This window comes from Chiloscyllium plagiosum, unplaced genomic scaffold, assembly GCF_037043375.1.
Source record: "Chiloscyllium plagiosum isolate Xiang-an unplaced genomic scaffold, Cpla_swu_hap1 HiC_scaffold_43, whole genome shotgun sequence".
In the NCBI taxonomy this organism is placed as follows: Eukaryota; Metazoa; Chordata; class Chondrichthyes; order Orectolobiformes; family Hemiscylliidae; genus Chiloscyllium; species Chiloscyllium plagiosum.
In genome coordinates, this window is record NW_028270181.1 from 937,773 (window position 1) to 962,792 (window position 25,020).

The 25,020-nt window shown below is 44.0% G+C and overlaps 1 protein-coding gene across 3 annotated transcripts in view; it reads left to right on the forward strand.

Annotated features, from left to right (window-relative positions):
- Positions 1–23,716, forward strand: part of LOC122541733 (pro-neuregulin-3, membrane-bound isoform-like) — a 674,483-nt gene extending 650,767 nt beyond the window's left edge. For all 3 annotated transcript variants that reach the window (XM_087982359.1, XM_087982360.1, XM_087982358.1), the window contains 5 exons: positions 7,868–7,970; positions 10,016–10,139; positions 11,214–11,338; positions 21,464–21,664; positions 21,769–23,716. In XM_087982359.1, coding sequence (XP_087838485.1) covers positions 7,868–7,970; positions 10,016–10,139; positions 11,214–11,338; positions 21,464–21,664; positions 21,769–22,264 — 1,049 coding nt within the window. In that variant the 3' untranslated portion in view covers positions 22,265–23,716. The remainder of the gene's footprint in view (positions 1–7,867; positions 7,971–10,015; positions 10,140–11,213; positions 11,339–21,463; positions 21,665–21,768) is intronic.
- The last annotated feature ends 1,304 nt before the right edge of the window (positions 23,717–25,020 follow it).

A 25,020-nucleotide genomic window follows, 5' to 3' on the forward strand; every position in this document is an offset into this window, starting at 1 on the left:
ATTTGCTCTGCTGGTATTCTCAGTCTTTCCACGTCTGATCTTTCTCTCTGCATCTGGTCCCCTTTTCGATGTCTGGTACGCTCCCCCCACCACAGTGTCCGGTCTTACACCCTCACGGTGTCTGGTCACCCCCCCCCCCCCCCCCACCTCGGTGTCTGGTCTCTATGGTCCATTCTGTCACCGTTCTAATTGGCTACTATCCCACTTTGAGGTGTCTGAAACTTGAGATGATGATTTCTGCTCTTTCCTCACTTTCCCCAACAAAGTGAAATTTGACTCCTTTTCTTCTGGGGACTGGCTGTTTGTCCAGAACAGTCAGTGACTCTGGAACTAAAGTAGCGATCTTCAATGTGTCTGTGCACAAGAAACACTGCAAGATGTGAGCAGGAATGGACTCTGCTCCTCCCTGCACCCACTCTATCAACTGCCTGCTCCCACTTGGATCATTGTGCTAGAGTTGTTCTGACTTTGATCTAAGTCTTCTTGTCTCATTGTCTCATTTTTTGAATCAGGGTAGTTGAAAACCTCACTTTTCACTTACCTCAGGGTTTCATCTCCCAGAGCCCTATTCTAAGAGCCTGCTCCATTCAGCTTTATTTTATATTTGAACAATTTCACACCACCCCCTCTCATCATACTGAATAGATGGCAATCTGTGATTCAGCTCTGTCTATTTTTCTTAAGTATAAGTAAAGGTCTCTACATTGTCCCCATTAAGCACTCTCAGGACAGGGATATCACAGGGTTAGATACAGAATAAAGCTCTCTCTACACTTTAACTAAAAATAGACTAAAAGTAAAGTTTTGTTTACTCTAGACTGTCCCCATCAAACACTCTCTGCATATAAATTCATGCCTTTATTATCTTTGTTACACTGTTTTTCAACTCATTAGCAGATTGGGATATCAGATATTTATGATGAAGGAACAAAAGCGCACAATTCTGATCCAAGTTTCCTTTCCGTTGCTGATACATTTGGTTAATTCCCGTGTGTGATGGGTGATATTTTATTGATGCCTCAAGTGACTAATTTGAAGTTGAGTTCAGCATGCCCAGCTTTTTGTTGCATCAGTTAATCAATGGTTTTACATCTCCTCGGATATGGGTAATGAAAAGGAGTTGCAGTGAGTGAGGGATTTTGTCTGAGCAACTGTATTCGCTCATCGGAACTGTGACTATGGACAGAACACCAAAGCATAGTGACATTCCGGAGAATGAGGCACTCAGTGATGAAAATGCATCCATGGAGAAACACACAACCACAAATGTGCATAAACATATTGTTATGAATATGTGGGTGTACTTTAAAAGAGTTAAAAGCAGCAGAACTACCGGACACAGCACCAAGTGTTCTCGATAAGGTAACAATGTAACATTTGCTCAAACAACTCGATTAGCTCATTGCCTCGTGACAAAAAACAAATTTGAATTCGGCCAATCAATTTAATAAATTATCAAACTCCAATCCAGTTTGAATTTGGTATGTTGACAATCTTAAAAGCCAATGACACAATCCGATGCTTTGGGTGTTTAAAACCGGAGAAAATTGAACAGTTGAGAGGAGAACTGCCAAGCCCAGTATGTAAACAGACTGCCTGAAAATAGCTCTCTTAAAAGTACCTTTTCAATCAGCAACCTGTGCCACAGAAATTCCTAAGAAGAAGAAAAGAAGACACAGGAAGATCCGAATAAAAGAACGAAAGCTGCCTGGTTTTGTAAATCTTAATCAGGGGTTTTATCAGACTAGTATTATAGAAGCTGAAAATGTGTTGCTGGAAAAGCGCAGCAGGTCAGGCAGCATCCAGGGAACAGGAAAATCGCGTTTCGGGCATAAGCCCTTCTTCAGTATTATAGAAGGGAAGGTAAAAGGTTAGAGGAAGGAATTGTAAATAGTAGTTAGCTAATTATTCTCTGTTAAACTTTAAGAAATAAAGTTGTTAATTTTTACTTTAAATAGTTCTTGACCACTCAAATTCTAACAAATTACTGCCAGGATAATCTCTTCTGTGTTGCTGGTTTTAAATTAAGCAGGAGGGTTTACCCCGTGTCGTAACATTTTAGTGGCTTGAATCCGTGTTCAAACTGGTTTAGACAGATTTGAATAGATTTGGGAATACAGAAAATCCCAGCAGATTTAAACACTTGCAGGTTAGTGTCCTTTTTCTTTAAATAAAATGTAGGTGAGACAGTTTGTTTAATTTTGGTGACTTGTGGTTGATTAAATTAAAAGTGAGAGAAATGGCTCTTAAAATTGCTAAAGAGGTTCTGGGATTTGAAGATGATTCTCAAGTTTGCCAAAAAAGTTTAGAAGGAAAGAAAAAGGCCATACTTTTGGAATTAGCAAATAATTTAGATTTGGGTTAACCAAGGACAAAAGGAAAGCTGACATTGTAAAGGGGTTACTCAAACACTTAGGTCTGTCAGAGAAACAGACAAGTGCAGTAGAGGGAGAAAAACTTAAATTACAATTGAGGAAAATGGAGTTAGAAGATAAACAAGGATAGAGAGAAAGAGGAGAGAGAGAGGGAAAAAAACAGAGAGAAAGTTCTTCATTGAGCAAAGAGAGAGAAGAAAGGGAGAGAGAAAGAGAGAGAATTTGAACTTGACAAGTTGCGACTTAGTCAGCAAAGACAAGTTAACAGGATGGAGATTAAAAGAGAAGATAGTGATATATATAAATATGTTAAAACTCTGCCACATTTTGATGAGAAAGATGTTGAAGCCTTCTTTATTTCATTCGAAAAATTGGCTAGGCAGATGGAGTGGTCTGAGGGTTTGTGGGTAATGCTAGTTCAGATTACATTGGTAGGCAGAGCTAGTGAGATATTTGCCACATTGTCAGATGAGGGGTCAAGAGGTTATGAAGAGGTTAAACAGGCTATTTTAAGTGCTTATGAATTGGTACCAGAAGCATATAGACAATAGTTCAGAAACACAAAGAAGGAACCAGGTCAGACTTATGTTGTGTTCGAAAGAATTAAACATAGTCATTTTGATCGATAGGTGCCTGCTTTGAAAACAGATAGGGCATTTGAGGCTCTAAGAGAGATTATTCTGCTGGAGGAGTTTAAAAACTCACTTCCAGAGATGGCAAACATTCACGTGGAGGAACAGAAAGTTCAGGAAGTGAGAAGGGTAGCAGAAGTATCCGATGAGTACATGCTGGTGCATAAGTCAAGCTTCCTGTGAGGGATAGAAATTGGGAGAAAGGAAGATCCTACACTATGAAACCCAGAGTAGAGAGCACTGGTTAGAATTTACCACAGACTAAAAAAAACCCAACAGGGTGGAAGGGAGGTGAAAGTTCTCGGATGTGTTCACTGTAATGGAGTGGGACACAGAAAGTTACAATGCCGGTGGTTTCAGAAGGGCACTGAGAAAAGGTGTTTTCATGGCCAGAATGTAGGACATGTAAAGTCACAGTGCTGGTCGTTAAAGAACGACACTGTGGGAAAAGATGTGGTAAAAGAGGCTAAGTCAGTGGCATTAGTGAAGGTAGTACAGGAGACCCCAAGAAGAGCTGAGGAGCTGCAGGAGAGTGCACAGCCTGGGCAGGGGCTGGGTATGGAGTTAGTACCTGATCTCAATAAATAATTCACCTGTGGGTAAAGTTTACTCAGAAAGAACAGATGGAGAAGGGCAGGAAGTTATAATTTTGAGAGATGCAGGACCTAACCAGTTGCTGATAGTAAGGGATAAGTGAACATGCACGCTTTCTGAACTGTTACCTCAGTGTGGTAATTTGTGGGATAGACAGACAGAAATTTAGTGTTCCCATACATAAGATCAGGTTGGAGTGACAACAAGACTGGGGAAGTTAGTTCCATCAATTCAGTTTGTTCTTGGGAATGATTTGGCAAGTTTCAAGGTGGGAGTCATACCCCTTGTTGTGGAGAAGCCCAAGAAACTGAGGAGTTAAAACAGAAATATCCTGGTATTTTCCCAGACCTTGTGGTAACCAGATCCCACTATCATAAGTCACAGCACGAAGCGAAAAGTAAAGAGAAAGATGAAGGAGTTGAGGTTCAGTTAGCGGATACCCTTGATGTTTGATGTAATGGTGCAGGAAAAGCCTGGACAGGCAGAGGGTCTGACAGAAGTGTTCAGTCCTGAAAGGCTAAGGGACTTGCAACAGCAAGACAGGACAATAAAAGATATATATGTGGATGCATACTCTGAAAAGGAGGCAGAGAACATTCCGGAGGGTTATTATCTGAAAGATAGAATCCTAAGGCAGAAATAGAGACCACGGCAGGTTAGTGCAGAGGAGAAATGGGCCAAAGTGCACCAGGTTGTGTTGCTGGTAGCATAGAGACAGGTGGTTTTATGGGTAGAACATGAACTTCCTGAAGGAGGTCATCTACGGGTACGAAAGATTCAGGATAAGGTACAAAACATTTTTATTGGCCTGGAATGCACAAGTATGTGTTTAACTTTTCCCGTATGTGTCATACATGCCAAATGATAGGTAAGCCACAGACAGTAATAAAGCCAGCCCCATTATCATCAATTTCCCCATTTGAAGAACCTTTCACGCAGGTTATAATTGCTTGTGTAGGCCCTCTCCCGAGAACTAAAAGTGGGAACCAGTACTTGTTCACCATAATGGATGTGTTTACCAGATTTCCGGAGGCAATTCCATTACGGAGTATCGGGGCAAAAAGGGTAGTCGAGGAGTTAGTAGCTTTCTTCACTATGGGCTACCCAGAGAGATTCAGTTAGAACGAGGATCTAACTTTACTGCCAGGCTGTTTAAGGAGGTTATGGATAGCTTAGGTATACAGCACTTTAATCCAGTGCGTATCATTCTGAATCCCAGGGAGATTTAGAAACGTGGCATCAGACCTTGAAGACCATGTTGAGAGCATACTGTCAGGATTACCCGAATGATTGGGACAAAGGTATCCCATTTGTACTGTTTGCCATTAGAGATGCCCCAAATGAGTCTACTCAGTTTACTCCCTTTGAGTAAATATTCAGTCATGAAGTGAGAGGCCCTTTGAAATTAATTAAAGAAAAATTGACAGGACCAAAGGCAGAGATCTCACACTTAGATTATGTATCGGAGGTGAGAGAGAGATTAAATCGAGTAGGTGAATTAGCTAAACAGCATCTAAAGAGGGAACAGTGTAGAATGAAGCAGGTGGCAGATAAAGGCTCTGAGACTCGGACGTTTCCCCGAGGGGATGACATGTTAGTACTGTTACCAGTGACAGGAGATCCCTTCAAAGCCAGGTTTAGTGGTCCCTATCAAATTGAGAAAAAGTTGAGCCAGGTGAACTATCTCAAACATGCCAGATAGGAAAGAAAGATATTGAGTATGTCATGTGAACATGTTGAAAGAACTGGAGAAACAGGTGTTAGTTACTGCCCTGCAGGGTAAGGAATCAAATCCAGAAGATGGGGATTTTGATGTGCCCATAAATTAAAAAATGAAGAAGTCCTTGAGGAGTAGAATAGGTTAGTAAGCTATCTGTCTCAGGAGGATCGAACACAGTTGAAAAATTTATTACTGCAGTACAAGGGCATATGTAAGAATCAGATGGGGAGGACTAATGCTATTGTACACAAAGTCGACATCCAATAAAACAACACCCTTATCGGCTTAATCCTTTCAAAGCCAGACAGGTCCAAATAGAGGTGGAGGCCTTGCTCAATGAGAACATCATTGAACCAAGGCAGAGCAAGTGGAGTTTGCTGATCATCTTGGTTCCCAAACCAGATGGGACTCAATGATTCTGCATGGATTATCGGAAGGTCAACACTATTACAAAATCAGACTCATATCCAATTACTAGATTGGAGGACTGTATCGAGAAAGTCAGACAAACCAGTTGCATCACCAAGTCGGACTTAATGCCTGGTTACTGGCAGGTACCTTTATCAGAGTTGGTGAAAGAAATTTCTGTGTTTGTAACACCAAATGGGCTACATCAGTTTAAAGTTATGCCCTTTGGAAGGAAGAGCACACCCTCCATATCCCAATTAATAGAGTTGTGGCTGGGTTAACAAACTGTACAGTCTATTTGGACGATGTAGTGATCTTTAGTAAGCCCTGGAAAGATCACATGGTACAATTGGCAGAGCTCTTTGAATGACTACAAGAAGCAAAACTGGTAATAAACGTAAATAAAACAGAATTTGCGAACGCAGTGGTGGCATTCTTGAGCCATAACATCGATCATGGAAGGTGGACCCCACGGAACGTAAAGGCAAAGGCCATTGAGGAATTTCCATGACCAACCTCGAAGAAAGAGGTGCTTTGATTCTCAGGACTTCGTGGATTCTATCAGAAGTTTGTTCCAAACTTCAGCAGTGTAGTGGCACCATTAACCAATTTGCTGAAGAACACAAAGTTTCGGTGGACAGAACCATGCCAGGAGAAATTCGACCAATTGAAATCGATATTAACCACTAAACCAGTTGTAGCTACACCAAACCTTTTAAAGTCACCATCGATGTAATTGACATTGGAGTTGGCGCTGTACTCATACAGGAAGATGAAGATAGGATTGAATTGCCAGTTGGTTACTTTTTGAAGAAGATTAACATCCACCAGAGGAAATACTCCACATTCGAAAAGGAACTACTGAGTTTGGTACTGGCCTTACAATATTTTAATGTGTATGTCACGAACAATGTGTAAGAGATGGCTGTGTACACTGACCACAATCTGCTTACATTCTTAGAATGTTTTAAAGATAAGAATATGAGACTATTTCATTGAAGTATTATGTTACAGACATTTAATTTTAACATCATACATGTTACGGGTCTTAAGAATGTAATCGCAGATGCGTTATTGCGGATTTAACTGATAAGAGTTTGGATGAGATTTGTCTTTATTTAATGTTTTATATATATAGGTATATGGGAAGTAGTTAAGGTGAACTTATATTAAGGTTATCAGTATGTTAGGGTAATGTGTTTAAAAACTAGAGAAAAAATGAAGCCATCTTTTCATTATGATGGTTTATTTTTTTCTTAAGGGTTTATGAAGATGTGGGTGTATGGCACCTTTAAGAGAGTTAAAGCAGCAGGACATAACACCAAGTGTTCTCAATAAGGTAACAATATAACACTTGGTCGACCAACTCGATTATCTCGTTGTCTGGAGACAAAAACAAATTCGCATTCAGCCAATTAATTTAAATTATACCCCAAAAAATTTCAAAATCCAATCTGGTTTGAATTGAATATATATTGACAATTTTAAAAGCCAATGACACAATCAGATACTTTGGAGGTATAAGACTGGGGAAAATTGAACAGTTGAGAGGAGAACTGTCAGGCCCAGCCTGTAAACAGACCGCCTGAAAATAGCTCTCTTAAAAGTACCTTTTCTGTGATGCAGAAATTCCTAAGAAGAAGGAAAGAAGACACAGGAAGATCTGAATAGAAGAATGAAAGCTGCTTGGCTTTGAGATAAGAAGTGTTGTTTTGTAAATCTTAATTGGGAGTTTTATCAGACTGGTATTATAGAAGGGAATGATATAGGTTAGAGAAAGAAATTGTAAATAGTGGTTAGTTAATTATTCTCTGTTATACTTTAAGAAATAAAGTTGTTGATTTTTACTTTAAATAGTTCTTGGCCACATGATGTTTTTACAGATGGCTGCACAAGATAAATCTTTTCTATGTTGCTGGTTTTAACTTTAGAAGGAGGGTTTACCCCAAGTTGTAACAATATGGACATGCAAAACACTCCTTACCATGACTATTTACATGTGTGAACCAAGACTTGCACATACTGACTGATGCAAATGCATGAGAAAGTACATGTCGATGTTATTTGGTGCATTCCCATGACATCAATGGAAAGCTATTGTAACCATTTTGATTGTTTCTGTCTACTTCTGTTCACAGAGAGTGAGGATATTTACCAGAGACAGATTATGTCTATAACCTGCATCACGATTGGATTAAGTGTGGTCGGGATGCTCTGTGTGGTTCTGTACTTCAAAACAAAGTAAGGCTACTGCCTTTGAATTGATAATTCAACACTTTGGGTGTGATATCCCAACAGAATCACATTCCTTATTAAGCTGTATATGTGTTTGTGATTGTTCAGTGTGTGTAATTGACCTAAATCAGGCATTTATGACTTCAAATTTCACATTAAAGACTTGAACACAAAATCTAGGACATCCCTCTCAAGGCAGTACTGAGGGAGTGCTGCACTGTCGGAGGGTCAGTGCTGAGGGAGTGCCGCACTATCAGAGGGTCAGTGCTGAGGGAGTGCTGCACTGTCAGAGGGTCAGTCCCGCGGGAGTGCCGCACTGTCGGAGGGTCAGTGCTGAGGGAGTGCTGCACTGTCAGAGGGTCATTGCCAAGGGAGTGCTACACTGTCAGAGGGTCAGTCCTGAGGGAGTGCCCACTGTCGGAGGGTCAGTGCCGAGGAAGTGCCGCACTGTCACAGGATCAGTGCTGTGGGAGTGCCACACTATCGGAGGGTCAGTGCTGAGGGAGTGCTACATTGTCGGAGGGTCAGTATTAAGGGAGTTCCGCACTGTCAGAGGATCTGTGCTGAGGGAGTGGGCACTGTCGGAGGGTCAGTGCTGAGGGAGTGGGCACTGTCGGAGGGTCAGTGCTGAGGGAGTGCCGCACTGTCGGAGGGTCAGTGCTAAAGGAGTACCACACTGTCAGAGGGTCAGTGCTGAGGGAGTGCCGCACTGTCGGAGAGTCAGTGCTGAGGGAGTTCCGCACTGTCGGAGGGTCAGTGCCGAGGGAGTGCCCCATTGTCAGAGGGTCAATGCTAAGGGAGTGCCGCACTGTCAGAGGGTCAGTGCTGAGGGAGTGCCGCACTGTCAGAGGGTTAGTGCTGAGGCAGAGCTGCTGAAAGTGCATTATTTTGATGAGGTGTTAAATGAAGATCCCTCCTCTCTGCCCGTTGAGCTCAGTGTCCTGGAGCAGTATTTAATGGCACACCAATTTCTGCTCAGAGTGATTTGTTTTTTATTATGGTGAAGCTGTTTGTGGGATCTTGCTTTGTGCTAATCAGCTGCTTGGCTTCCTGCAATACTATTGTAACTGTAACAGCATTTGATTGGCTCTGAAATACACTTCTGGGACATCCTGGGGCCCAATCCAAATTGCTGTCTCCAACACTATCCCATCCACCCCAAAAATAAGTAGCCGTTTAACACAAGCTGCACCAGACACCGTCTCCATCTCTGGCCTTCCTGCTTGATGGATCATGGGGAGTTCTCTCAAACTGAAGGCACTGTACCAGGTACTGAGGGGACAGGCGGATAGCAGAGTTCAGTACACAGATTGGCTAATACCAGGGCTCATAGGTACCCAAGGGGAAAGTCCTAGGAGACAGGAGTAACATATACCCAGAGAAGCAGGGAACAGGGGTTGGAGGACCTAAAGCTTTTATGACTGTTTCCACCTGGAACGTGTCTTTCTGAAGTTCTTCCACCTTCTGTCGCTCCCCACTCCCACAGACAGACTGATTCATTTACCTTTCACCAGTGTGACTTGTACAACAACAGCAACTTAGATTTGTATAGCACCTTTAATGTGATCCCAAGGTCTTCCCAGGATCCACTGGGAGTGATTAGGTCAGATGTACGAAAAGCCTGATCAGAGGGGTAAGTCTCACTGAGTGTTTATAGGAGGAAGGTGAGGCAGAGAAGGAATTTCAGAGCTTAGCCCCAGACAGCCAGCGTAGAGAAATTAAAATTGAGGAAAAACAAGACACCGGATCTCAGTATATTATGGGGCTGAAAGAGATTACAGAGATAGGGAGGGGTGAAGCCATGGAAGAATTTGAAAGCAAGATGAGAATTTTAAAAACCAGGTGTTGCTTGTCAGGGGCCACTGTTAGTCGGTGAGTACAGGAGTGATGGGGAACAGGACTGGCTGGGAGTTAAAGCACAGGGGAACAGCTCCGGATGATATCAGGTAGAGAGTGTAGCACGTGGATTTGTAGCATCCACTACAAACAGGATTTTCTTGTTAAAGATCATTGTGTGACAATAAAATCTGTTTTGTCTTCTGTTCTCATAGAAAACAAAGACAAAAACTGCGTGATCAGGCAAAGGAGATTCGCTTTGGGAAGAGTTACAGTCTGAATACTTCGGAACTGTCTACTGCCAATAATCCCCAACAAAATGTGCTACAGCTGGAAAATGTAAGCAAGCATTCACTGTGTAGAAGACAGCTTCTGAGAGAGGATGGCTCTCCAATTGATCAAAGAGATTTAATAGGATCGATCACCATCATCTGTAGTCAGTTAATGCAAGGATATTCTGTAAGCTGACCTTCTATCCTGGCTTCAGGGAGGCTGTCATTGCTGATTAAAGTTCGGAAGAAGGGTCACTGGACCCGAAACGTTAACTCTGCTTTCTCTTTACAAATGCTGCAAGGCCTGCTGAGTTTTTTCTGTTTTTGTTGCAATTTGAAGTTGTTGTACAGAACAGTCAGTACCTGAAAGGGTTAACTGACAACACAACATAAGCTCCATCCATTCGGACATAAGGCTGTTCCTGAGAGGAACTAAAGGGCCTTCCTCAGTGTTTGCAGGGTGTCTTTAGTTCCAGTGCTAAGTCCATGCACTTAACAGCAATATGTATTTACTCTTCAATTGAATCAGATATCTCACAAGAGTCAACATGCATCTCAGGTGCAGCATAACTAGCTCTGACCTGAGAAACATATTTACGGTTTGTCATTATTAAGCCTATCCTGTACCGAAGACTTTTGGTTGACATCCTTTCCACATGGTGTCAGTAACTTAGATGAAGACCAATAAAAAGGTGGTGGGCAGTGACTATGTAAAGCCTCTCAGTCACACCATTATCACATGATAGCAGTATGTAGCCTCCACATTAATATAAACTGCATCTCCCCCTCTGTAGAGCACTGAGACATGAAGGTTGAGAACTGGAACACAAAGCTTACATCATTGCAATATTCCTGGAAGTGAGTGCAATGAAAATGGGCCTCACTCAAGCAGCAGAGTCATCTCAGCCAGAGTTCACTTTCACGGGTGCAAGTAGATGTAAAGATTTAAAAGATTGGATAAAAGGATTATAGGGAGAGGCATTAGGTTCTGTCACCCGTAGCTGAAAAAGTAGCAAGTGGCAGCTTATTCTGGGTGTGCTGATGGATTTCCCCTTCATGCATCAGCAACTCTCCCACAATTTGTGGCCATTGGGTAAATGACTCTGACAATTTGAGGTGGTGGTGATGTTTTATTTTTCAGTTCACAAAATCCGACAGTAGTATTGATGGGAGAAGATGCAAAGTTCTGGAATCAAAGTTTTCAGGTGCTGGATCATCGCCGAGCACCACACCATCAATGAGTAACCCGATTGGAAAGCAGCAAAGGTAAAGTCATGTTCAAACCAGGTTTAACTCATTATGTTGAAATGAAATTTAATTATATGACTGATTTTATCAAATAAAGCTCCATCTACACTGTCCCCATCAAACCATCCCAGGACAGGGACAGCACAGGATTAGATACAGAGTAAAGATTCACCTCTGCCTAACCCCACGCTGTCCCTGTCCTGGATGAGTTTAATGGGGCAGAGACAGCACGGGATAAGATACAGAGTAAAGCCACCTCGACACTGTTCTCCCATCGAATACTTCCGGGACAGGTACAGCATGGGGCTTTTGATGCAGATTATACATAGCTGCATATGAGGGCAATTTTGTATCAGTCTTGATCAAGGTTCAAGACTAATTTCCACCTTTTGTCAGTTGTTATCAGAAATGTGTGATTAGAGAAAGAGATAGAAAGGAGGAAGGTTAAGAGCCACCTTACAGGCACAGTCTGTTTCTTGTATTGAGAGGCTGCATCAGAATCTGGGACAGTACTGAGCCTGGGTGAGGGTGATGGTCATGCAATCATAGACCATAGACCAGGCTCTTTGGCCTATCGAGTCTGCTCCACCATTCTATCATGGCTGATATGTTTCTCAACCCTATTCTCCTGCCTTCTCCCAGTAACCTTTGAACTCTTACTATTCAAGAATCTATCTCTGTCTTAAATACACTCAATGACTTGGCTTCCACAGCCCTCTGCAGCAATGAGTTCCACAGACTCCCCACCCTCTGGCTGAAGAAATTCCTCCTCATCTCCGTTCTAAAGGGTTGGCCCTTCACTCTGAGGCTGTGCCCTCAGGTCCTCGTCTCTCTGTGAGTGGAAGCATCTATCCAGTATATCCTCAAGGGATTCTGTAAGCATCAATGAGATCTCCCCTTGTCCTTCCAAACTCCATTGAGTAGAGACCCAGACTGCTCCTTATGTGCCATGCCTCTCATCCCTGGGATCATTCCTGTAAACCTCCTCTGGACTCCCTTCTAACACCAGCACATCCTTCCTTAGATACAGATCCCAAAACTGCTCACAATATTCTGAATACAATCTGACTAGAATCTTACACAGCCTCAGCCCTGCTCTTGTATTTTAGCCTTCTCAAAATGAATGCCAACATTTCATTTGCCTTTCTAACTATGAACTGAACCTGCATATTAACTTTAAGAGAATCCAGAATGAACACTCCTAAGTCCCTTTGTGCTTTTCTAAGCCTTTCCCTATTTAGACAATAGTCCATGCCTCTGTTCTTCCTATCAAACTGCATGACCTCACACTTTCCCACATTGTGTTCCATCTGCCACTTCTTTGCCCCCGTCGTAACCTGTCCAAGTCTTTCTGCAGCCTCTCCACCACTTCAACTCTACTTGCCCCCGCATCTATCTTTATGTTATCTGCAAACTTAGGAAACATTGCCCTCAGTTCCTTTATCCAAAACCCACCAAAACCTCTAAAACCCCTCTCCATGTCATGCTACTCAACAGCATCTCAGTCCCTCTTCCCAAATTCTGCACTGACATCCTCCTTCTCCAAAGTGAAGACAGATGAGAAGTACTTGTTCATCACTTTCCTGATGTCCCCTGTCTCCATGCACAAATTGCCCCCTCAGTCCCACATGGGCTCTATTCTTTCTTTGGTTATCTTCTTCACATAGAACAAAGAATAAAGAACATTACAGCACTGGAACTGGCCCTTCAACCCTTCAACCCTGCGCAAATCCAGATTCTCCATCTAAACCTGTCACCTATTTTCTAAGGATCTGTATCCCTCTGTTCCCTGCCCACTCGTGTATCTGTCTAGTACATCTTAAATGACACTATCGTTCCCGCCCCTACCATCTCCACTGGCCATGAATTCCAGCCTCTGTGTGGAGAACTTTCCACATATATCTCCCCTAAACATTTCCTCTCTCACCTTGAATTATGAGGGACTCAACACCTCATAATTGAGTCCTCCACTCTGGGGAAAAAGCTTCTTGCTATCCACCCTGTCTATACCACTCATGATTTTGTAGGCCTCAATCCTAATCTACTCGACCTCTCTTCATAGCTAGCACCCTCCATACCAGGCAACACTCTGGTGAACCTCCTCTGCACCCTCTCCAGAGTGTCCGCATCCTTTTGGTAATGTGGGGAACAGAACTGTATGCAGTATTCCAAATGTGGCTGAACCAAAGTCTTATACAACTGTAACAAGACCCGCCAACTTTTGTACTCAATACCCCGTCCAATGAAGGAAAGCATGCCGTATGCCTTCTTGACCACTCTACTGACCAGTATTGCCACCTTCAGGGAACAATGGACCTGAACACCCAGATCTCTCTGTATGTCAATTTCCCCCAGGACCTTTCCATTTACTATATACCCACATTGAAACCCACATTGTTAACTGACAGAGTTAGCAGTTACTGCCTTTGCTGTTGAATTCATGTATCGCTGGACATTGTAGTGTGTCTGGGAAAATTAAAAACAGTGAAATTCACAACTGATCTTGGAGGAACCTGTTGGGAGAGTTCACAGCACGGAAGCAGATAAGTAGATGTTTTAAGCATGGCCTTAAAATAAGTCAGCAGTAGTGAGTAGAGTGGACTCTTTCTTGATTATATGTTTTATTGAGCAATGTCTCTAGATTAAACTTAAAATATAAGGCATAAGTATTGAGTTAGCCTGGAGCAGTGTTTTGTAGAGGAGTAATTTGGTGCTATTTTCTGGGTCTGCAGATTGGAAGAAGCAAAAATGGCCCTTAGTAGAGTGATGTGCTCTTCTTGTCGAATGTGGGAGTTTAGGGAGAGTTTACGAGTTACTGAGGATTCTTTCTGCAATAAATGCCGTTGGTTGCGAATCCTATCAGATCGAATGGATCAGTTGGAGAGGCAGTTAGAGGCAATGAGGAATTTACAAGAGCAAGGGGATATGATGGATGGCAGTTATAGGAAAGGGGGAAAGTCTCAGACATAATCACATAAATGGGTTAACTCCAGGAAAGGTAAGAGAGGTAGACAGGTAGTGCAGGAGTCTTTTGTAGTTATCCCCCATCTCAAACAAGTATGCTGTTTTGGAAAATGGAAGGGGTAATGGATTCTCAGGGGAATGTAGCACCAACAGCCAAGTTTCTGGTATTGAGACTGGCTCTAATGTAATGAGAGGTACGTTGGGTTCCAAGCGATCAATTGTGCTAGAGGATTGTCTAGACTGAGGTACAGACAGACGTTTCTGTGGCCAGCAGCGAAAAATCACAATGTTATGTTGCTTCCCTGGTGCCAGGATCAAGAATGTCTCAGAGAGGATGCAGAATGTTCTCACGGGGGAGAGGGGCCAGCAAGAGGTCATTGTCCAAATTGGAACCAATGACATCGGCAGGGAAAAGGTTGAGATTTTGAAGGGTGATTACAGAGAGTTAGGCAGGGATTTAAAAAGGAGGTCCTTGAGATGAGTAATATTTGGATTACTCCCGGTGCTATGACCTTGTGAGGGCAGGAATACGAGGATAGAGCAGATGAATGCATGGCTGAGGAGCTGGTGTATGGGAGAAGGATTCACATTTTTGAGGTAAAAGTGACCTATACAAGAGGGATGGATTGCACCTAAATTGGAAGGGGAGTAACAGGGAGATTTGCTAGAGCTGCTCAGGAGGATTTAAACTTGTAAGGTGGGGTGGTGGGACCCAGGGAGATAGTGAGGAAAGATTTCAATCTCAGACTGGTACGGTTGAGAACAGAAGTGAGTCAAACAGTCAGGGCAGGTAGGGACAAAGCAGAGAACAAAGTGGGACCAATAAATTAAACTGCATTTATTTCAATGCAAGGGGCCTAACAGGGAAGGCAGATGAACTCAGGGCATGGTTAGGAACATGGGACTGGGATATCATAGCAATTGCTCAGGGATGGGCAGGACTGGCAGCTTAATGTTCCAGGATACAAATGCTACAGGAAGGGCAGAAAGGGAGGCAAGAGAGGATGGGGACTGGTGTTTTTGATAAGGGATAGCATTACAGCTATATTGAGGGAGGATGTTCCCGGAAATACATCCAGGGAAGGTATTTGGGTGGAACTGAGAAATAAGAAAGGGATAATCACCTTATTGGGATTGTATTATCGATCCCTAATAGTCAGAGGAAAATTGAGAAACAAATTTGTAAGGAGATCTCAGTAATCTGTAAGAATAATAGGGTGGTTATGGTAGGGGATTTTAACTTTCCAAACATAGACTGGGACTGCCATAGTGTTAAGGGTTTAGATGGAGAGGAATTTGTTATGTGTGTACAAGAAAATTTCTGATTCAGTATATGGATGTACCTACTAGAGAAGCTGCAAAACTTGACCTACTCTTGGGAAATAAGGCAGGGCAGGTGACTGAGGTGTCACTTTGGGGCCAGCGACCATAATTCTATTAGTTTTAAAATAGTGATGGAAAAGGAAAGACCAGATCTAAAAGTTGAAGTTCTAAATTGGAGAAAGACCAATTTTGATGATATCAAGCAAGAACTTTTGAAAGCTGATTGGAGGCAGATGTTCTCAGGTAAAGGGACGGTTGGAAAATGGGAAGCCTTCAGAAATGAGATAACGAGAATCCAGAGAAAGTATATTTCTGTTCGGCTGAAAGGGAAGGCTGGTAGGTGTAGGGAATGCTGGATGACTAAAGAAATTGAGGTTTTGGTTAAGACAAAGAAGGAAGCATATGTCAGGTATAGACAGGATAGATCGAGTGAATCCTTAGAGTATAAAGGAAGTAGGAGTATACTTAAAGGAGAAATCAGGCAGGCAAAACAGGGACATGAGATGGTTTTGGCAAATAGAGTTAAGGAGAATCCAAAGGGTTTTTCAAAATACATTAAGGACAAAAGGGTAACTAGGGAAAGAACAGGGCCCCTCAAAGATCAGCAAGGCGGTAGGAGGTGAGCAGATACTAAACGAGTATTTTGCATCAGTATTTACTGTAGAAAAGGATATGGAAGATATAGACTGTAGGGAAATAGATGGTGACAACTTGAAAAATGCCCATATTACAGAGAAGGAAGTGCTGGATGTCTTGAAACGCATAAAGGTGGATAAATCCCCAGGACCTGTATCCTGGAATTCTGTGGGAAGCGAGGGAAGTGATTGCTGGTCCTCTTGCTGAGATATTTGATTCATGAATAGTCACAGGTGAGGTGCTGGAAGACTGGAGGTTGGCAAATGTGGTGCCACTGTTTAAGAAGGGCGGTAAAGACAAGTCAGGAAACTATACACCGTTGAGCCTGACCTCAGTGGTGGGCAAGTTGTTGGAGGGAATCCTGAGGTACAGATGCACATGTATTTGGAAAGGCAAGGACTGATTAGGGATAGTCACTATGGCTTTATGCATGGGAAATCATGTCACACAAACTTGATTGAGTTTTTTGAAGAAGTAACAAAGATTGATGAGGGCAGAGCAGTAGATGTGATCTATATGGACTTCAGTAAGGCGTTTGACAAGGTTCCCCATGGGAGACTGATTAGCAAGGTTAGATCTCATGGAATACAGGGAGAACTAGCCATTTGGATACAGAACTGGCTCAAAGGTAGAAGTCAGAGAGTGATGGTGGAAGGTTGTTTTTCAGACTGGAGGCCTGTGACCAGTGGAGTGCCACAAGGATCGATGTTGTGTCCTCTACTTTTTGTCATTTACATAAATGATTTGGATGCGAGCATAAGAGGTACAGTTAGTAAGTTTGCAGATGACACCAAAATTGGAGGTGTAGTGGACAGCAAAGAGGGTTACCTCAGATTACAACAGAATCTGGACCAGATGGGCCAATGGGCTGAGAAGTGGCAGATGGAGTTTAATTCAGATAAATGCAAGTTGCTGCATTTTGAGAAACTAAATCTTAGCAGGACTTATACACTTAATGGTAAGGTACTAGGGAGTGTTGCTGAACAAAGAGACCTTGGAGTGCAGGTTCATAGCTTCTTGAAAGTGGAGTCGCAGGTAGATAGGATAGTGAAGAAGGCATTTGGTATGCTTTCCTTTATTGGTCACAGAGTATTGAGTACAAGAGTTGGGAGGTCATGTTGTGACTGTACAGGACATTGGTTAGGCCACTGTTGGAATATTGTGTGCAATTCTGGTCTCCTTCCTATCGGAAAGATGTTGTGAAACTTGAAATGGTTCAGAAAAGATTTACAAGGATGTTGCCAGGGTTGGAGGATCTGAGCTATAGGGAGAGGTTGAACAGGCTGGGGCTGTTTTCCCTGGAGCTTCAGAGGCTGAGGGGTGACCTTATAGAGGTTTACAAAATTATGAGGGGTATGGATAGGAGAAATAGACAAAGTCTTTTCCCTGGGGTCGGGGAATCCAGAACTAGAGGGCATAGGTTTAGGGTGAGAGGGGAAAGATATAAAAGAGACCTCAGGGGCAACTTTTTCACACAGAGGGTGGAACGTGTATGGAATGTGCTGCCAGAGGATGTTGTGGAGGCTGGTACAATTGCAACATTTAAGAGGCATTTGGATGGGTATATGAATAGGAAGGGTTTGGAGGGATATGGGCCTGGTGCTGGCAGGTGGGACTAGATTGGGTTGGGATATCTGGTCGGCATGGACAGGTTGGACCGAAGGGTCTGTTTCCATGCTGTACATCTCTATGACTCTATGTATAGTTTGCTTGTTAATTGCATCTTCCAAAATGTATCACCTCCATCTGCCATTTCTTTGCCCAACCCTCCAATCTCTCTATACTCTGCTATATTCTCTAATATTCCCCTTCACTATCTGCTATTCCACCAATCTTAGTGTCATCTGCAAACTTGATAATCAGATCACCTACACCTTCCTTCAGATCATTTATGTATATGACAAACAATAGTGGTCCCAGCATGGATCCCTGTGGAACATCACTGGTCACAGGTCTCCATTTTGAGAAACTCCCTTCCATTACCACTCTCTGTCTCCTGTTGCCCAGCCAGTTCTCTATCCATCTAGCTACAACCCCATGTGACTTCACCTTCTCGATCAGCCTACCATGGGCAGCCTTATCAAACACCTTACAAAAGTCCACGTATATAACATCTACATTCCTTGCCCCATCAATCAACATTATCACCTCTTCAAAGAATTCTTTTCAATTTGTAAGACATGACCTTCCCCGCACAAAACCATGTTGCCTATCACTGATAAGCCCATTTTCTTCCAAATTGGAATCGATCCTATCCCTCAGTATCTTCTCCAGCAGTTTCCCTACCACTGACATCAGGCTCACAGATCTATAATTACCGTGCTACCCTTCTTAAACACAGGGCAACATTAGCAATTCTCCAGTCCACTAGGATCTTACTCTTGTTCAAGGATGCTGCAAAGATATCTGCTAAAGCCCAGCTATTTCCTCTCTCGCTTCCCTCAGTAACCTATTCCCTCAATGGGGATAGATCCCATCCGGACCTGGGGACTTGTCTACCTTAATGCCTTTTAGAATACCCAAATCTTACTCCCTCCTTATGCCAACTTGACTTAGAGTACTCAAACATCTATCCCTAACCTCAAAATCCATTATGTCCTTCTCCTCGGTGATACTTCCATGAATGTCCTTAAGAATATCTTGGGATTCTCCCATATCTTGCCTGTCAGTGTATTTTTTTCATGCTCCCTCTTTGCTCTCCCAATTCTTAAGTTCCTTCCTGCAAATTCTGGAATCCACCAGGGCAGCCATTAATTTTTTCCTTGTTTCCCTCTTAAAAGCCTGTCTTGTCTGTTTTATTCAGTCCTAAATATTCCAAGGTATCCAAGGTTCTCTCGGCTTCTTGCTTCATTATTTCACTCTGAAGGTAACATGTTAGGCCTGTAGTCTCCCCATGTCCTTTTGGAACATCATCCCCCACACCTTACCCAATGTTCTGCTATGGATTGACCCTCAACTTGCTCTTCCCAATCTACTTTGGTTAGATCTTGCCTTATTTTAATAAAATTTATATTCAAAACTCTTTTTAATGACCATCCCTTTTTCCTTTTCCATAACAAATCTAAAATGCTTTGTCTTGTGGTCATGTTCATAAGAATGCTGCCTCACTGTCACCTCAAACATGCCTCAGGCTTCATTCCCCAGACTTAGCTCCAGTCCTGAACTGTCCCTGTTGTACTTTCCATCTATTAATTTTTGGAGCTCTCCTGATTACGTTTCAATACTCTGCCACCTGTAAAGCCTTTACACCCTTCCCCAGAAACAGTCCCAATGATCCAGGCAACAACTCCTCCACACACTCTCTCTCACACACGCATACTCTCTCACTCTCACGCACACTGACACATGCACTCTCTCACTCACTCTCATGCACACTGACACACGCACTCTCTCACTCTCACTCACGCACACTGACACACGCACTCTCTCACTCTCACTCACGCACACTGACACACGCACTCTCTCACTCTCACGCACACTGACACACACACTCTCTCACTCTCACTCATGCACATTGACACACGCACTCTCTCACTCTCACTCTCACGCACACTGACACATGCACTCTCTCACTCTCACTGTCACGCACACTGACGCATGCACTCTCTCACTCTCACTGTCACGCACACTGACACACACATTCTCTCACGCACACTGACACACACATGCACTCTTTCTCTCACGTGCACTGACATGCGCCCTGACACACACTCCCTTGCACACTGACACGCATACATGCACTCTCTCGCACAGACACGCACACATGCACTCTCTCGCATAGACAGACACCCACACGCACTCTCGCACACTGACACACACAGACATGCACTCTCTCTCACACACACAAAAACACAGACAGACAGGTACACACACTCTCACACACACACACTCTCACACACACACACTCTCTCACACACACACACTCTCTCTCACACACACTCACACACACATACTCTCACATACACACACACGCACACACACACTCTCACACGCACACTCTCTCACACACGTGCACTCTCACACACACACTCTCTCACATACACATACACTCACATATACACACACACACACACACACACACATCTGCTCTGTTCTCCCACACATGCTGGCCCTTGGCACTCGGAGTAATGCAGAAAGTGCAACTTTTGAGGTCCTGCTCTTTAATCTACTGTCTCACTCTATAAATTCTTGATGCAAGACCTCACTTCTCATTCTACCTCATTTCAACACCCACTGTGTTGAAAAAACTCCGAGCCCACCTCCCTCACCTTCACCCCTCCTCCCCTTCTCCTTCTTTGCCCTCCATCCCTTCTATCTGGGGGTGGAGAGTCCAGAACTAGAGGGCATAGGTTTAGGGTGAGAGGGGAAAGATATAAAAGAGACCTAAGGGGCAACTTTTTCACGCAAAGGGTGGTACATGTATGGAATGAGCTGCCAGAGGATGTGGTGGAGGCTGGTACAATTGCAAAAATTTAAGAGGCATTTGGATGGGTATATGAATAGGAAGGGTTTGGAGGGATATGGGCCTGGTGCTGGCAGGTGGGACTAGATTGGGTTGGGATATCTGGTCAGCATGGACGGGTTGGACCGAAGGGTCTGTTTCCATGCTGTACATCTCTTTGACTCTATGATCACTTTCCCTCCAGCCTCCCACTATCCCCCAGCCCCATCTATGAAATTCTCAATATGAGAGAGTTAGGAATGACAGCTCCCTGTAGTCACTAAACAAGAAACAAAAGCCCTTCCTGATGAATGGCTTTTGCCCGAAACGTCGATTCTCCTGCTCCTTGGATGCTGCCTGACCTGCTTTTCCAGATCTAAACTCTGGTTTCCAGCATCTGCAGTCCTCATTTTTGCCTGGGAAACAAAGCAAAGGCTATTCCAGGAATGTTGGAGGGAGCTGTTGGAGGGACACAGTTCCTGATGCTACACGTTTCTCTGCGCTTTCTTCTAAATCCAGGATTCTCTCCTCATAAGTGATCACAGAATCAAGGAGGTCTACAACATGGAAAAAGCCCTTCAGCCCATCAAGTCTGTGCTGGTCAAAAACAAGCACCTCATTGTTTAAATCCCGTTGTTCAAATCCTGTTGTTCAAATCCCATTGTTTAAATCCCGTTGTTCAAATCCCGTTGTTCAAATCCTATTTCCCAGCACTTGGTCCATAGCCTTCATTACCTTGGCATCGCGATATACTGCTTTAATGATCTCTTTGACTGCAGGTATTGTCCATCCTCATCCCTCAGCCCAAGGCAACTGGGAAGATTGTCATCGAAGGTCAGTCCAGGCCCATCGCCCCCAGTGACACAAGGGTCATTGAGTGCTGTTATCGAACCCTCCGACTCATCATCTGTCAGTGCAAGCAGCCAGATACAGGCACAGCTTGCTTCATCCAAGGGTGATTGCTCAGACACCAACCAAGGGTAGGTCTTGTCAGTTGCCTGCGTGTTACTCAGTGTGTCTCCTACATGCTGTGAAGATTCACTGTCCATTGCCTGATATATGTTCAATTCTAATTACCTTTTAGACCGTCAGCCACTTGTTGGAAATCTCCGGAGAATTCTCTTAATGTTATACAGCCTGTACACTGCCATCAAGCCATCCAGCTCTGTGCTCTGCAGTTCAAGGAGAGCCAAGTAGTTCCTTATTGCTGGGTGGCCTCGCTGCCTGTAGACCCTTCAGTGGAGGAGAAGAGTTCTGTCCAGGTGCCAAAGGAGAGTGCCGAGTCTGATAGCCCAGAGCATCAGCCTCACTGTTATCCTGCTGAGCTGGTTCCTCTCAGTGGCCCGAGTACCCCAGACCATCAAGCAGACAGGCAGCAGGTGGAGGCGCTGCTGCAGACCGCACAACAACAGATCCAGATCCTGGCATTTGCCAGTCAAAGGGCCGAGGACTATGAACTGATCAATGAGTGTGAGGAACGAGCAGGTGAAAATACAGCATTCCTGCCTGTGGTTGCTGCGGAGGAGGTGCCGTTTCTGGTTAGGAAGGAAGAGTACAGAGACTGTGATTTAGGAAAGTGACATTCGGATATCTGTACTCTTACTACATTGTGAAACTGGAAAAAGGGGATCAGAAGGAAAAAAAGAGAAAATATTTATATGCATTTATTTAAAGCATTTAATTAGAAACCAAATAGTCAGTTGCCCCCATAGTGGTTTATGGAAACTATTTTGTATTGTTTTATCAATAACTTTTCTTTTGTTCTGGTGAAGATTCTCGTGTCTATTATTCCCGATGGCTGTGTGTGTGGGTGCTGTATTTCACTGAGTATCTTCAGGATTAAAGGGTCTCTCAGCCCCCTCTCTGCCACATTCAAAACCAAAATAGATGTTTGGACATTGGCACTGCCATTCTGATTGGTCAGGCCTGGGGTATGAGCTACATGGGACAGAGAGAGTGAGATTGCCGGGTCGGAACAAATTTGTGTTTTGGAGGATGATGCACCATCCGGCCAATTAGCTGGAACCCAGTGTGGAATTAATATCAGGATCTTGTTTAATGGCAAGTTCTGGAATGGCCATCCACTGGTCCATATAAATCAGCTGATTAATAAACATCAGTGTAACACAGCTTGCCCCTGCTGGATAACTCCAAAAACCCCAGTAGCACAGAACACTACCCCTGCTGGGCATACCCAGAAACCCCAGTATGACCCCCAGTGTGGAGTTTTTCTTGGGTATCTGGTTCTGTCAGTAACATAAACCTATCAGGGAACTGACCCTGGGGTCCTAGCATCAATGTCTGGCTTAGCCCATGAAGGGGGACCTGGTTCAAACTGTATGTTTAACTCAGAGTGAGCTATAATCGGCTCCATCCCCACACAGTCAGGGGCAGACGTTCCAATACTCAAGATGGGAGTATTAACAATCTGACACACAGACTCCCATCAGCCAGGAGGGTTCACTGTAGAAGGGGCTTCACGAATAGACTTAATTCCACCTTGTTCCAGCTTTGAGACTTGATCAGTGTAAACATTGCACCCAGAGCAGCATCCCCTGCCCCACCCAATCATCTCCACCTCCCACCATCTCAACTCTCTCATACGCCTGCCCAACTAATTCCATTTCCCCTTCATCCCCATCCACTCTCAGTTCTCCCAGACTGCACCTCTGCTATCTCTATGCCCCCTCCATCCCCATTACCCCACCATCTCCATTCTCCTCCCCCACAGTTTCCATTTCCCCCTCCACCTCCACTTCCCTTCCCCTGCTCCATTCTCCTGTTCCATCCCCATCCTCAAGAATGAGCTCCACACCCCTGCACCCACCCACTCCATCACTTCACCTCCCCTTCCTTCGCTGCACTCCCCACCCACATTCACCAGGTATTGGTTATCATTGGGACTCTGAGGCTGTGATCTCACAATCTTTGTTAAAATGGTCTGATTGGTCGATGCAGGTGCTCAGGGTCCCATTCATCACAAATTGTTGCAATCACTGATGTGTATGGATTAAAAGTAATTGAAAAATCTTCATTGAGCCTCTTCCATTCTGCCTTTAACAATGTTACTGCTTGATGTTTGTGCTGATTGCTTTACATTTTTCATCCAGGAAAATGGGTGTCGCTGGCTGGGCATCGTTTATTACCCGTCCCTAGTTACCCTTGAGAAGGTGGTGGTGAGCTGTCTTCATAAGCTACAGCAATCCTCCTGCTGTAGGTAGTCCGTGTGAGAGAGCCCAAGTACCCCAGTGAGTGTCAGTGTGTGTGGGAGCTGTACCCCAGTGAGAGTCAGTGTGTGTGGGTCTGTACCCCAGTGAGAGTCAGTGTGTGTGGGACTGTACCCCAGTGAGAGTCAGTGTGTGTGGGAACGGTACCCCAGTGAGAGTCAGTGTGTGGGGGACTGTACCCCAGTGAGAGTCAGTGTGTGGAGGACTCCGTACCCCAGTGAGAGTCAGTGTGTGTGGGACTGTAACCCAGTGAGAGTCAGTGTGTGGGGGACTGTACCCCAGTGAGAGTCAGTGTGTGTGGGACTGTACCCCAGTGATAGTCAGTGTGTCTGGGACTCCGTACCCCAGTGAGAGTCAGTGTGTGGAGGACTGTAACCCAGTGAGAGTCAGTGTGTGGGGGACTGTACCCCAGTGAGAGTCAGTGTGTGTGGGACTGTACCCTAGTGAGAGTCAGTGTGTGTGGGACTGTACCCCAGTGAGAGTCAGTGTGTGTGGGATTGTACCCCAGTGAGAGTCCGTGTGTGTGGGACTGTACCCCAGTGAGAGTTAGTGTGTGTGGGATTGTACCCCAGTGAGAGTCCGTGTGTGTGTGGGACTCTGTACCCCAGTGAGAGTTAGTGTGTGTGTGGGACTGTACCCCAGTGAGAGTCAGTATGTGGGGGACTCTGTACCCCAGTGAGAGTCAGTGTGTGTGGGATTGTACCCCAGTGAGAGTCAGTGTGTGTGGGACTCCGTACCCCAGTGATACTCTGTGTGCACAACAAATTAAAGATGGAGTTCTTAACCAAAATTTAAACAATCATTCAGTGTTCGCATTGCCATGATTATTTTATATTATAAAATATTTATTGTCTTCACATTGAAACGAATAACAGCTTCATCCCATTCGCTGTCTGATATCTGAAGTCAACAGTCTTCGATAAAATATCTACATCTTTGCCAAACCTTTCTCTATATCACAGCATCACATCTTGAGGCATCCTCATCTTTCATTTAATGAAACCCGATGCCAGCAAGTTATTTTAGTGGCTTATGGAGCTGAGCACTGACCCTACAGATGAAGCTGCTCTATTTCTACACTGTTTGAATGTCAAATTCAATCCTCAAAG